Genomic DNA, 15911 nt, shown 5'->3' with positions numbered 1-15911 from the left:
TCACATTTTTTGGGTTTTTTTTCCCCTCTCTTATCTTCCACTGATAAACATAACTATACAAAATCTAGTGGTTTTTTTTTCCTTCCCTATTCAATTTTAATACTTTGTCTGTTTTAAAAATGGCAATTTTAAGCTTATATTTTCAATACAATTCCTTTTTCCCGTTCACTCCATGCACACCTAAATCTAGCAATGGAAACAAAAAAACCCAAAACAGTAATGTTAGTAGAAGGTATATTCTGAAAGGGCAATAAACAATAGCTGACATGAAAGTACTTACCTGCTAAAGAAAGGCCTAGCATGTCTGAGGTGACATCAATGGTGGAGGCCCGTTGCACGGTGCGGGATTTTGCACCATGGCGGGGACTGTGTTCTCTTGCTGTCATTTTGTCATGAAGAAGCCTTTTCTTGCTGCTTGGCTTTACTGATGTTTGTTTTACAGAGCAGGAGAGTGCAGCAGGTTGTCTCCAATTGCTATTCCTCTAACATTACCACACTAAGCAATAAAGAGAGCAAAAACATACACTAGGATATTAGGCTACTATTAGTTACTGCTCGTCTTAACAGCAGCAAACTTAACAGCCATAAGACTGCCTCAAGTCATCCAAAAGAAGAGCTCAAGGCAGACCCAATGCTCTATAACTCAATATGTATAAATCATATATCTGGAGCATTTTACTGCAAACTGTTGAAGACTGCACCACCCGTAAGAAAGGCTCCTCTGTCAGAGAATGGGGGTTGAGAGACTCGTTAACAGACCAGCTGCTCTTCTCCTTTGTCTAAGTTATTAAATCATCCTTAATGAAGTTTCCTGGTTTTCATAATCCCCGGGAAACATAAGTAAATTCATCAGACGGGGCCCCTGCTGTCTGCAGAGGTAGGACAAGGGATTAGGACAAAGGGACAATGCCTCGGCAGAACATGGAACAAAAGGGCAGGAAGTGTTGTTAGTGTCAGCAAACTGTCTTTTTCTAGGTCCTACAGCCATGAGAGAGGGATACAGAAAACTACAAATAAAACCTTCCAAGGCCAGAGTGAAGCTGACATTCCAGGATGGTGATATAAAGAAAAAGCAAAAGAGGATGACTGCTGATGTAGCACGCAGCAGCATCCATGCTTTTCTCCAGTGTTTCAGGAGATTCCATACCCTCTCTGGGTAACTTGTTTGTTCCAGAGTTTGATCATTCACAGCAAAAAAGTTCTTTTTTCTTTTTCTTTCAGTGTTTAAGTGGTAAAGTAGCTAGAGAATCATTGGTATTTCTGGTTTAGCACCGAACATCCTAAGATCTGGTCAAATATAACTTCCATCAGAGCTCCTTGCCAGTTTCAAAGTCCTTCTATTCTTCTATTTTACTTTCCTTCTTTCAGCAACAGCTCTTCTTTGATTTGTTCTGTATGTAATTTGATATTTAGTGGTTTGTAAGTTCATTAAACCTAAGCACCTAATGAAATGACAGCTATAAAACATGCTGTCAGAGATTCAGGCAGGATGCCACAGCCCCTTCCCCTAAATCCGATAAATATTTTATTGGAGAATAATTGCTATGCTCTTATAGTTACAGTCAAACAGCAGTTAGGTATAAGAGTCCGATTTTTTTAGCCAGAATCTCTATAGATGATGACATCCTTAAAAAGGCTCAATCTTTGAGAAGTTCGAAGAGGAGGAAAACACTTTTTTTCCTGAAGTGATTTTTATCTATATACTACTGAGACTTGGAAAAGTATTATACTAAGTCCTCAGGTATTCTTTCCAGTTGCATTATTGATTAATCACCTGATGATACATCCCTAACAGCAATAGCTTATATTTACCATACTTACAAGAGGGCTCTTTTCCTCATGTGTGGATGGATTTTGCATGTTATAACATTGATTAAGTCCACTCCTAAAAAACAAAATAGTCAGAATGAATAAACAATCTTTCATACAGTGTAAATCATTGTCAACAGAAAATTACCGTTATCTAAATATTCCAGTTCTGATGACTAGCATGTTTACTGAAAACTAAGAGCAACAATACTGGCAAATACAGAAGAGCATCATCCTCTAATGAATCTGATACAGTCAGATTCTTACAGTCTTCATAGTCTTATAGTCACAAAAATAACCAGTGAGAGTGGGAACACAAAGAAAAAAAAAGCTTATGCTGGCAAAGGACAGACTTCAGGTCAGTATTTGGTGAGTGGTGGAATGCATATAAGAAACATAAGTAAAAATAGCTCGAATGTATGTGATTTGTTGAGAATGAGACAATACTTGTTACTATACTTGCTTTGCTACTGCTAAACTTCCAAATTTCCATCATCACGAGGACAGATTGTGCAAAATAGTCAAAAGCATAGAAATTCAAAAGACCAGGATGTAGGGCTGCTTTTCCATTGGGTGAAATTACAGTGTGAGGTAGGCTTCTATGAACTGCTAGCAATAAGTGTAGGGGAAAAGTGAATTACTTACAAATATATACCGCAGGCTAACTGATGATTTGAATTTGCTACTGGAATCATCTAATTCAAGTACATTTACATTAATAGGATAAATCTTTCAAGACCTCACATGTATGGCGTACCACAACGAAAGAGACAAGGTAATCTAGTTTGAGATTTAGATTTCATTGCCAGCCATATCAATAACCCAAGATTGCTTAAGAGCACTTGTGGGAAGGGTTTTATCTCACCTAACTTAATCTGCGTAGGAGGCAGGTATTTGATCTCACCTCGTTGCCCAGGTTCTATGTGTAGTCAGCGATGACACATATACACTTCCAGAGGATGATTCACCATTTTCCTGGGTAGGTGGGATGAATCACCCCACAGAGATAGCTCTCATTCTCATTTTAAAAAGAATTTGGATGACTTGTTTAGGTCTGATGCTGCACCTGGGCAAAATGAATCCCTCCCACTGTTGTGCTAACCCAGGCATAGATGATTTCCAGTCACTGTATGGACTGACAGATCCAAATAATAGGTGCTCTTGAATTACAGTCAACTCAATTCATACAATTTCATGATTATGTTCTTAATATAAAATCAATGGAGGCAAGATTTCTTCCAAATTTAAGGTATCACAAACACAGATGACAGTTTCCTGAGATGGTAGCTATGATAGATACCACTCTTTGGAGTCTGGAAGACTCCACCAAAGGGTGATATCATTCAATCATCACATACAGGCAAATTCCATCTTAAACATGGCATAATGCATCTACACATAACCTTTGACTTTGCTCTTATTCATGCTGCAAATGGGGGATGCTGACAGCATGTGTTGTTTTGCTTTGCATTCACTGCAAGCAGTTTTAAACTTCAGCTTCAATGGAAGTGTGAAAAGCTGTTGCTGACTCCAGTACCAGAAACTGTTATTTCCATTGTGCAGAAAAGGCTTTTAACCAAGCCTCCCTACTGTCATGTGAATACTGACTTCGCCTTTAACTTTTGCACAAATGCATATGACCAGAAGAAAAGATCTTCACCCAGGACACTTCTGGCACACTACTTTCAATCTTGGCTACTGGTGATGAGACGCAAATGCCACTCTGCTCAGCTGCAAGGCCCCACATCCTGTGGACTGGATACTTTCAAACATTTGGTCTTACTGACTGCTTGAGAGGTGTCAAACATAAGCGATATTCATTTCTGGGAAGCAAAATCATCCCTTCTTGATTGATTTGCACAAGTACAAGATGATAGTCTAATTGCTAAGGGGCTAGTTCTGGCAAGGGGCTTCATCTGTTCCTTTTTTGAAAAAACTCTCTTGTCACATCCTTAGAACCAAACAAGTCAGCTGAGATGATGCCTCCTTTTACCCTAACAATTATTTTTTTTTACATTCATTCATCACACATCTGTAAGAAATGGGATTTTCCCAACTTATACATTAAGAAGCAGGAGAAAAAAGCTACTTCCACTACATTCAAAATCTACTTTGACAATATGCTCTTCTACAGTCACACTGCTCTTGGTTTATAGCACTGGATAGGGTACAGAGGTAAGCCAAAACAGAAAATGAAAGAGGAGTTCAACTCTAAATGTTATTGATACATCTAGATAAAGAATATAACAGAGAAAGTTTAACAATTTAATGCTTTGAAAAAATGCCTGGAGATCAATCTTGCTGATTATCATCATCTCCAAGATGGAGTTAAAAACTAGCTATGGGGCACTTAACAAACTATTGTTTTATTTTTTAAACACTGAAGGGGCACCTCTAGCCAACTGTACTCTTGGATAACATCTCACTAAAAGCATGTGCAGTGTGCTCCCTCCAACAGTTTTAGGCAAAAGAAGCACTATTCACATGCTACAAGTTATGAACAAAAATGCAGCAACAGAGACAACTAAAATTCACTTCAGAAATGCACTCCTAATCTGAAACAAACTGCTAATGTAGATGCAGACGTAAATCAATTATGTCTCATTTATTTGTCCTAAGAAGCAGCTTCTCAAGAGTTTCAAAAACTCCAGTCACTGCTGGTGACCAAATAAAAACTTTCAATACTGATTGCAGATCCATGGGTTAACACCAGTTTCACTTCCCCTCACTAGCTCCCTGACTCTGAACATCATGGTAAACATGCCACCTGGGAGGGTAAAAGAAAGCAAGTGGTGCCAGCATCCACAGGATCTTTGTTTCTCACTGAAATTACTTCCCCATCAAGAATATACCCAGCAGGTGCACTAGTCAGTCACCTCCACAAAGAAGTCCTCCCTCTCAGCCTGCCCTTTAAATCTAGGTTCCCCTCATCAGATGATTCAATTTTTTCTTCTCCCATTGATTAGAAACTTAATCATCAAGAATAGGCAAAAAGTTTGCCCTGAACCATCTCCTGTGCCCTTCTGATGCCCTCCTCACAACTCTGATCAAGGGCATGACCTCAGCAAGTTACAAGGAATGCATCTGTGCAGCATGCAAATCCCCAAAGGTGACCTTTCAGTGATATTTAGATAAAAAGCGATTTTAGCAGCAGGAAATAGCTTGCTTTCTCTTTCCTTTCCACCCTCTCACACCTACTTATGCACAAACCTAAGTCACACTCTTTATTCTCAATCCTTCTGTGAAAGTCTACTATGAAGTGAGAAGCTTCAGCAAACTCAATTAATCTCAAAACCTAATTTTCTCTCTAAAACATATTTGCATACTCTTAACAAAAAAGTGTAATTTAGGCCACTCATTTCTTTTTGGAAATTATGACTGTCTATATCCACAACTAAAATACAACCAGCATTCTTCTTAACATAATGAGGTAATGTTTTAATTTCACACATGATCACAACACTTCTATTTCTTCAGTACTCCCTTCCATGAGCATCAAATTATGCACACCCACATGTGAAAGTGAGTATTAAGTGTAACACACAGGTTTGCTAACCAAAAAAGAAAAAGCTCAGCTCTGTTTCATTTTGCAGAAGAGCTTTTGTCATGGTGAGCACACCACAATGCCACAGAAACGATGAGCCTTGCTACACAGCAGTCTGAAGTCCAGCTCCTTGGCTTTCTTCACTGTTTTGCCAGCAGAAATCGTAGCAGCTTACAGATACTTTTCTCAACATTTTTATGCTTTTCACAAGAAATACACAAGATATGTTATAGTAAATTTTCTTGCACATGGGAAGACTTCTTTCTGCATCAGCTGGAACACACTACCCACACAGACCCAAGAGAACAAGGAACAACATAATTGCCACTGAGGAATTTGGACTGCAAAACATAATTCTGAATTAATGCTCCTTTGGACATCCTCCTAAAGCCTCCAGCTTCTAAAGCTGTCTTTCATCACAACCATGATGCTCCGGGTATAGAAACCGCTTTGCTCTAACTGCCCTCTAAACAGCATAACTGCTCTGAGCTCCTCCTGCTGCAGGGGGAGAAGGGAAGAACAGCAGAAAAACAAGCAACAAAAAACTCCAGCAGATTATGACCAGAAGTGGAAGTTAGCTAGAAGCATCTTAACATGTGCTGAAGACTCGCTCCTGCTGTTGATTAAAGATGGAAAGCTCTCTTCTCTGACATTATGGGTGCCAGTGAAATATCTCCCACCATACAGGCAGTGAGAAACTGTAGGACAGAAAACATGGAGGAATAAAAGCACTGAAGCTGCACGTGCAATCAGAAGTTTTAATAAAACTTTGCTTGCAACAAAAAGTCTAGGGACTTTTTGTCCCTATCTATAACACTTAAGCCACCACTTAACACTTAATGTAACACTTAACCCCTTCCCAGACTGATGTAGCACTACTTAAAACCAGTTTATTCTGGTTGAAACAATTGGGAATCACAAGATGAACTACATTTAGCATTGTTCTCTATCTGGGTAATCAGATCTGACATTCTGCTCTGAAACCACTGGGTTACATTGAGCTTCATCTGTGCAACAGGACTGTGTCTGGGATCACAGACTAAACGTCAGTACACTTCCCTTACATTACTTTCTCCTAGTTAGACAAAAGTACTTCACCCACAAGGTCACAAGCATGCAGGAAATCTCCCAAGCACTCCTAATTTTTATGCAGCATTTCTCTGATACGCTGTGATTTCTAACTCACTGTTTGAAACATCTATATAAATTAAAAATACATAGCAGCAGCAGGGAGCAAACCAGAAATCTGTGAATTATTTCTCTTATTTTCAATATGACATAATTAATTGACACAGGACATGACACAGCATCATGTATTTAGAAAATGTGAAATAAATTTTCGTGTGGGAGTCACAGTCCACAAGGTTATTATCAGGATTGATGCAGCATAGCAAAACTGGAGACTGATGTGACTAACACAAATCCGCTGATGCACAACTCTCCATCAACATTTGTTCTGTACTTCTAAACTGTGGTTTGTGTGTGTATTTCTGATACATATTTTTTCTTATACTGTGCATTCCTAGACAATAATTAATGGCAACAATTTTGTATGCTTTTTCTAATGAGATAATTCTTGTTTGCTTCTAGATACCTATTTCCTTTGTGCTGCTTTCATTTTTTTTTCCTGAAGAACGAAATGATTTGCTTGTTTACCCCAATCTTCCCAAATTGGTGTGGGAGAGGCCAAGATGCTGACTGCAAGGCTCTACCCTGGATTTGTTTCTGCAGTCACATAAACAACTCCTTCTTCCAAGTGGTGGGATGCTGGCAGCTTGAACGCATAACCACCCCAGCTCCACACGCTCCAGCAATAGGCTGCACTTCCCACCACAGTTCTCACTTCAACACCTCGCTGGAACAGCTGCCACAGTCATAGCAATTCTTTTTCACTACCCTGTGGGTTAGCAGTGAGACGACCCTCTAAGACACAACAGAGGAAGGGGTGTGTGCACAACGGCTGCTTTGGTGTCCTGCCAGTTTTTTGTCATACATTCCTTGAAAATCTATTTAGAACAGCATGCAGAGACTTCTAATTTGCTGGCACTGACAGAGACTTCAAATTGATCCAGAAAATCCTGTCCAGATTCCTAGGAGTTGGGCTAAAGACCCTCAAGATTTGGTTTGCTTTCTCTTTTAAACTGTGATGAGAAACCATAGAGAAGGCAGTCAGAATGTCTGCCTCAGTTTCTGCTTTGAAGAGCTGAGGGAAGCTACACAGAGGTGAAATCCAAGCACAGCATGGGTCTGCTGTGGGATTAAACAGCATGAAAAAAGCACAGCAGTTCTCTCACAAAAAAAAAAAAAACAAAAAAAAAAAAAACAAGAGAAGCAAGCCAGAAGTGAAAATACAACGGACCCTGGCTGAGCTACATACATAATGTATGTTTTACATACACAATGTAAGTTGAGGAGATGGCAGCCAACAGGAAGGACAGCTCTGAAGAATAGAAAGCGGAGCTGTTTGGTTCTCAGCAATTCATAGGACTTGGGATTACATGGAGTGAAAAAGTTGACTGAAAAACATGCACCTATTTCTCTAAGCTGGCCTTGAGCAAGATACAGCTGTTACATATTCAAAACTGATCCAGGAGCACAGGCACTGGGGAAGGAGAAGGAAGAGACTCAGGGACATCTAAAAGGACAACGTTATCCTCCATCTGCAGGCCCCAACACAGCAGGCATGCTCTGGCTCAGCCAACGCAGATGTATGACCCTATTCCTCCACACACACATCCTCCCCCATCCTTCACAACATCATTACTGCAGCTGCATTCTCATCAAGAGTAATGAGAAGAGGAAGAGTGAAAGGAAGTGACAGGGTCAGAGGCACAGTAATTTGTCTACGCCTTTGTGCTATGTAGGTAAGGAACAGCTGCAGACATCTCTCTTTCACAAAAGAAAGTTTCATTTTCCATCAAACCCAGAAGCAACTTTTCAGAGGTCATAGAATGTGACCACCTGCCCACTCCAGGTCACTGGCAAGAGCACCACTGATGATTTTCAGAAAACCCCAACAGGTTAAAACTGAAATTTCCAAGAAACAAATACTTCTATACTTCAACAACAATAGTTTCACTTCAGTGATCATGTTGTCAGAAGCTCTAGAAGTTAGAAAGGTAAGAAAAAAGAAATAGGAAGATATAAGCAAGGCCCAGTGAAATTGTTCATAGAAATCAGGAATACATTTAAATTTGCTGACCAACTTATTTGCCTGTATATTTTTAATGCAGAATTACTTGCATACCCATTTGAAGAGAAGATACGTTCCTCCACATTTGCAAAAATCAAAGTCCGTGTCAAACATGAGCTCAGCTGTTGCCACCAGGACCCAACCATAGCTCACTAAATGGATTCTTAACTTCCAGCAGAGCTACTGAAAAACAACTGTGTGGAAAAGACGTATACTGACAGACATAGACCATTTTTAAAACATACTGGAAAAATATTTGGAATATACTGAAACCTGCCATATTTGACTGATGTAAGAGGCCTAAATGAGTAACACAAACTGGAGTAAAGCATGTGACCTACAAAAAAATAGAGCATAAGTGGCTCATGTGTCCTTGAAGCAGCCTTACAAAAATCAGAGCAAATATCTTTGAAATATTTCTATGGATTTTATTATAAATAACTTTCCAATGTGAGATCAGCAGCTTTCTACTAGAATACCATACTTCAGCTATTGTCCTCCAGTTCTGAAAATTTCCAGGAGGCTTTCTGGCTTTGAACATCAGCCTTACTGAAATAATACTGAAATATACTCTCTGTCGAGGTTTGATGAACTATTATAGCAAATAAATACCTTGCAGAAGACATTATGATGCTACTTGTAAAAGAGAAAAGACGAAGTTTGAAAAGACTATCATCACGGCTACTCAAATTGTTTTAATGTGTAAAATCAACAAACATCTGAAAGCCTGTGAACAGACAAAACTAACTTACAAATACATTTAATTGCTTGGGAAATGCGTATCTTCTCGTTCCTACGCAGTACAGAGTAAAGCAGTCTTTTCAACAAGAGAGGACAGTAAATTCTTGAGTAGCTGTAGCATGTCCTGTGCAGCATCTCTTTAGCTCTGTTGTAACAACATTCTTCTTTTTCACTCCCATCCACTGGCAGACCAAACGTAATAAACATTTCAAACAAAAATTTAGAGAAAAAATAATAAACATTTCAAACAAAAATTTAGAGAAAAAATAGGCCTCCTACACCCTACAGCCATGGATTTCACACTTCTGGGGCCCAGGGTTTTTTGAAACAATTTTCAAATAACTGTAACCTCCACTGACTGGTACGTTTTCAGCAGCTGCTACTGATCGGTCTTCAGAACTGATGCGATACAGAGGGCAGTAAACAGAAGTTTATTTTAAAAAAGAAATAATAATTCCAGCAGGAATGCTAGCAACAGCCACAAAAAGATACAAATGTTATGTGAGGACAAAGGGCAAATATTCTTGCAGCATTCAGTACTTGAAAATATGAGCTTAAATGTCATCGTTTTGTCAATTCTCCAAGCACTAACACGCCTCACAAAACAGACACGCTACTACAGGCCAAGTTGATCAGAATCTTACTTTTTCTGGGACAAGCTTCTCACAAATGCAGAAAAGTCTGGAAATGTAAAAGATGCATCCCAAATTATTTACTTCTCTTTAAGTTCATGAATAAGTCACTCTCACGACTTTCTGATGCTGAAGGCTAGCAACAGTGATGCCAGTTTCTCCTGCTCACTGCAGGTGCCTCAGAGTTACTGTCTTCCTCCCACCACACTTTCTCAGAAATTCACAAACATGTTGCCAAGCTCAGCAGTCAACTCTCCAAGGTAAGGCATCAGGGATGATGCTTCTGCCCACAGTTTCCTGCCTTGCTCTTCTGGGACAGATGAGCACTGGTATCTGCATTTCAGCTACATTAGTTCACAGTCCTCCATCTAATCAAAACTGCTTTCAGCAGCAGGTTAGGAGACTGGAGAGGCAATATCCTCTGGCGAAAGAGGAGGACCAAAAGATGAGTACAAAGACTGGCTGGGAGCAAAAGGTTAACTAAACCCGCAGTCCCCTCTGAGAGTAGGCAGTGAAAGAGACAGAGAAAACAACATAATGAGCAGGGCTAGGATGTGTGAAGTCTGTATTCCCAGACTCAGGAGACAAGCACTACAGGAGTGCTCTGATCACAACTAGACTTCCACGCTTCACTCTCACCAGCACCGTGACAGCTTGTGTGTTACCAGAGCTCACTCCTGGCACTTTGAATGCTGTCATCCTGTAGCCCGGTGACAGGGTACAGCCAGCACTAGCAACTATCCATTAGCTTTGTGGGGGGTTGCAAGGCCTGAGGATGTGGGCTTTTCAGGCTTGCTTTGTCTGAACTGTTCTTAACCTGCTTGCAACTTCGTTTTAACTTAGTGTAGCTCTCACAACACTTTCTCTAATCACCCAAATGTCTGACTGACTGTTTTTACTTCTGTTTATCTTTGCATGGTGCCATCATGATTTTACAACTCTGAAATGACGATGCTGTGTAGAAAAATACAGGCCTGGTATGGTAACAGATGTCTTGAGAAGTACACACAGGGCGGGCACTAAAGAAGAAAAAAGAGGTAGGCACAGTGTGTGTTCAATCATTTCAACTCTATTAAGCATTTATTTGATTGTTATTCCTCAAACTGGAAAAGTAATGATTCATGGATTAGACTGCAAAGATTTTGTTTATATCAAACAAGAGCTTTTGGGCTTTAGATGTAAGTGCACTTAATCTTTGTTCGTATAAAGGATTTGAGTATAAAGAGCCAACATGGAATTTAATGCCATTCTTCACACTTTACCTGCACCAACAGATGCTGTTGACTTCCTGTATTTCTGGAGAGAAATCTTTTCTTTTTGGAGATAAATTTTTGGAGCAGTAATTTTACTGAGTTCCCAGCCATTTTAAGTCATGAAGATGTCATTTCTGCAGCTTCAATTAAAGAGTCCTTAAGGACCTATGATTTAAAAATGAGAGCTAGACATAACAGTGTCAGGACAGTTTGTGATTGCTGGGATAACATCTACACTCCAAGCACAATTCACTTGCTTCCATCAGAAGCACAAAATGATTGCCTGCTCGCAGTGATATCACTGTGAATTATAATGCATCACATCATAGAACTACAACTTTTTAACTGTGTTACTGCCTGACTTAAAATAAAAACTGGGAAAAACTGGGACTGGTTGTTGGAAACAGCCAAAAATTCTTTATCTAACAAAAAGGTTAATTTCCATGAGAAGTGAAATCACATAGTAATATTACAAAATGAAATGGAACATCATTAAATTCATCAATAGTTCTCAATTGTTTCTGACTTGAAAACTTCCTGAAAATCATAGAATTTATCAGGTTGGAAAAGATCTTCAAGGTCATCAAGTCCAATCAGCTGACCATACTACCCTGACTCCAACAACCCTCCGCTAAATCACGTCCCTGAGCACCACATCCAAACGGATTTTAAACACATCCAGGGATGGTGACTCACCCACCTCCCTGGGGAGCCTATTCCAGTGCTTCACAACCCTTTCTGTACAGAAGTGTTTCCTGATATCCAACCTAAACTTACCCTGGTGCAACTTGAGGCCATATCCCCTTGCCCTGTCACCAGTGAGAAGAGACCAACTCTGCTCTCGCTGCAAGCATCTTTCAGGTACTGGAAGAGAGCAATAAGGTTTCCCCTCGGCCTCCTCTTCCCCAGGCTAAACAGCCCCAGTTCCTTCAATTGCTTCATCTCTCTTTGTGCCAAAGCAGGATTTTGCATATCCACACAGTGAGCAGGAAAGCTGAAAGCTGGCCAGGCTTTTCGGGGGTCAGTTTTAGAGCAGATCATTCTCTCATTTAGTTTACCACTGGATCAATACTGCCTGGGTGATCAAACGTTTGGCAAGAGAGGATTTGAGTGGAAGAGAAGTGGAATGCAGAGGTGAAACAAGACAGACTTCATAACCCCCTTTTGGACACTCAGATGAATAAAGTCATAATAATTATTTTAATAAAGCTTTTACATACAAAGTTATTCAAATACTGTTATTAGATATGTAAAAATACAGTAAATGAAGTAGCTGTTGGAAGCGTAGAAAACCTATTCGCATCATCCAATACGGTCACTTTTATAGATCTGTTCAATCATGTGAATAAACAGAAATGGAGGGGAAAAAAAAGTGTTCTGATGGTTTTGTTTGGAAAACATTCCAGTCAAACAATTCTTCAGCATCAGCTGATTTAAAGCTGACAGTAATTTTACTTTCCTTAATTACTTCTCATGAACTTATTTGCACAGTTGACAGACAATGTAAAACCACCACCTTACAAATTATTAGAACTGGACAACTATGATTTCCAAATCGTAATTTTTTCATTTTACATTATTTCCATATGCTCAGAACTACACAAATTACTCACTTAACATTCAAAATTTTTCCATGTTTGTTCTCAATCTAGAAGTAAATTTATATTCGGAAAGTGTGAGCAAAACCTTTGTGGGCATTTTTCAGTTCTGAAAAGGGAAAGTCTAATAATAACTTCTTAATTCGATTATGAAGAAAAAAAAATCATCTTTTCAAGCAAAGAAAATACAAAGTGCAACTAAAACCCTACATGATAAATAGTCCTTAGTGAGGTATAAAAAAATAAAATAAAAGAATACTTTGCTAACAAAGTGAGTTAAAAAACAAGCAGAGTCTGGCATCACCTATAAGGAGTGAAGCCAGGCATCTCTGCTTGAGACACATGGCACCACCACTTTACCTGAGCCCATCAGGTCTTTTAATACTGAATCAATAACAGTATCAAATTCCTGTGGAAATTCAAGCTACAATGAATGATGCAGAAACATCAGTATCAGCATGCATTCAACAAACTTGAGCACTCTAAGTCCTGCATTCTGAAAAGCCCTCAAGATTTTAAGGACAACTGCACATACAGTGAGCTACAGAATCACACTATTGCCTTGCAGGTGAAATTATCAGAGTTCTTTATGACCTTCGGTATGCAACCTCCATGCACCATAAAGGCACCACAATGTTGCTCTGTGTGCTTTCATTGAATTACAAATGTTTAAATGACCTAAACCCCACTAAGCTGTGTAGCTAATTGAAATGACTGATACTATGAACTCCAAACTCATAAATGGAGCAGAGCTTTTAAAGACCTAAAAGAGATGAGAAAGTACACAAGTCTGGCTGTACTGTTAAGTTAATCTGAACATTAAGATATCTGTTAACATTTCAGTTTTTAAACTAGTACTACCACTACACAAATGGACAGCTTTGCTTGCAGTTAAGCAAGTGTAACAGGAAACATCATGAAACTGCAGCTCTGTCTGCCTTTTCTACCTGAGAGCGGGTAATGGTGATGACAAGATAACACATATAAAGCATATTCTATTTTCCTTTGCAGTGACACCCACAAGTCACTCTTGCATAAGCAACACAAGAGTTTGGTCAGAATTAGTTAAATGGATTTTCCCAATCTAATCTGTCATATTAGAAAAGGATTCTTTATTTGGCCAAGATAACAAAGCAGACTTCAAGAGTCAATAGTTTACAGTCTACTTGACTTTTTTCCCAGTCCTGGGCAAGATGACTGTGTGCTAAATGTCGTGTCTGTTTTTCAGCACCTTCACAAGAACAATCTTTTTGGCTCCCACGCTGAGATTTTTCTTTTTGATCACTAGCATGGAAAACAACCTCCGAACAGAAGATAGCATGCCTTTTGTGTGAAATGATTTCAGACATAAACATTAAGTTACAATATGTCGGTATTGTCTCTGCTGCTTACAGATGCAGCTGGCCATAGACTATTCTGTGATGTTTCTATTTAGTAGACTTATTTTGTCTAATCTAATAAAAGATGTCTTGTTACGAATGCCAAGTACTTACTGGTACTTTTTGGTGCTTCTGGGGAAGGAGAAAAAGCAGTTTTTAAACAAGACCAACTGCAAGCTGCTTTAAAATTGTAAGACTTGAAGAAAAGTCATAAGAAATGTTTTGTCTGTGCTGTCTCTTCCCTTTACAACAAGATATTCAAGCTCTCAATTGCAAATAATCTGGAGTACCACTACACACATTTTTCCATAAAGCATAAAAAATACCAACAAATACCAACTTTCATGGTAAAATACAGCCACATGAGCCCACTCAATCTTGAGCTGCAGGTGGCTGTTTTGTCCAACAGGTTCTATAACCACTGCTCCCAGAGGTGCCTTCTTGAAAAATCTGTCCTCAAAAAGTTTTGCTTTCCACTCCCCCCCCTCCTTTGACATCAAATACTATCTAAGAACCTCTCTACTCCTATTATCCTTCTAAAAGAAATAAAAGATGGCATGTCAATTTTATTTGACTTTAGGACAACCCACCAACAGAAATGGGTTAACACATATAATGCATTGTCTGTCTTAGGACAAATGCACCAACAGGCACCATGCAAAACAAAGTCTTGTCATATTTATGAATCCAAAATAGAAAAGGCTTTTCTTCCCATTATAGCATATGGATGTTGAAGTTGATTCATAGAGAAGTACTACAGAAATAAATAAACTCTAGAACATAAAAATTTGCAATTCAGAAATGCAATGCTACCTCTCATCTGAAATGTTTATAAAAGATATTGCTTTAGAATTTCTCTTTAACAGACATTTTCAGCTTTCTGCTACAGAATTCACCCTGGAACTAGCAAAGAACTCATTTTTTTGAGGGTGTATCAGTTGATATGGAGTACTTTGCATTACTTCCTACCCCTAAGCTCTAATTTCTCTTTTCCTTAGTTCTAATTTCTATAGCCTATAAAATGTGAAATGGTAACAAACAAAAGTCGTTCTAACATTTTTTCACTAACAATGAAAATATCAAAATCACTCATATTGCTGACCACTGCAATTCTTTGTCAAGCTTAAACCATCATAGACTGGCGTGTGAAAACAGTAATATCTGCTAAAATCTCAAAAAATATCCAAGAAATTACAGTCAGATCCAAACTAAACTACTTATACAGATACATTATCAGAAAGTGTTTTCTCACAGTGGGTAACATTACATAAAAAATCGGCCATTGCTGCAGAATATGGTACCAGGCCTAACTGAATGAAATCTGACTGTTTACTATCTTTTCTGTATTCCTATTACAAAGAGATTCTTGCCATGATACCATGGTTATTACCATGGTCTCTTCTCTCTGGTGACAGGACGAGGGGAAATGGCCTCAAGTTGCACCAGGGTAAGTTTAGGTTGGATATCAGGAAACACTTCTGTACAGAAAGGGTTGTGAAGCACTGGAATAGGCTCCCCAGGGAGGTGGTTGAGTCACCATCCCTGGATGTGTTTAAAAACTGTTTGGATGTGGTGCTCAGGGACGTGATTTAGTGGAGGGTTGTTAGAGTCAGGGTAGTATGGTCAGCTGATTGGACTTGATGATCTTGAAGATCTTTTCCAACCTGATAAACTCTATGGTATCTGAATCACTTATTTGCCATAATTTCAACTTTGTTTTTACCATTCTTTTTTTCTTTCCTAAAGAAGTGATTTCATTTCT

At 39.0% G+C, this 15911-nt stretch overlaps 1 protein-coding gene across 14 annotated transcripts in view; it reads right to left on the bottom strand.

Moving 5' to 3' along the window:
• The window catches only part of INPP4A (inositol polyphosphate-4-phosphatase type I A), a 112909-nt gene that overhangs the window by 45260 nt on the left and 51738 nt on the right, over positions 1-15911 (bottom strand). For all 14 annotated transcript variants that reach the window (XM_042866693.1, XM_042866692.1, XM_042866700.1 and 11 more), the window contains exons 3-4: positions 1822-1885; positions 281-496 (exon numbers count right to left, since the gene is read on the bottom strand). In XM_042866693.1, coding sequence (XP_042722627.1) covers positions 281-386 — 106 coding nt within the window. In that variant the 5' untranslated portion in view covers positions 387-496; positions 1822-1885. The remainder of the gene's footprint in view (positions 1-280; positions 497-1821; positions 1886-15911) is intronic.

This window comes from Lagopus leucura, unplaced genomic scaffold (assembly GCF_019238085.1).
Source record: "Lagopus leucura isolate 7727_CA_CO unplaced genomic scaffold, USGS_WTPT01 Super-Scaffold_100001, whole genome shotgun sequence".
NCBI lineage: Eukaryota > Metazoa > Chordata > Aves > Galliformes > Phasianidae > Lagopus > Lagopus leucura.
The sequence above is the reverse complement of the archived record's forward strand: the minus strand, read 5'-3'. Positions and strand labels throughout refer to the sequence as shown.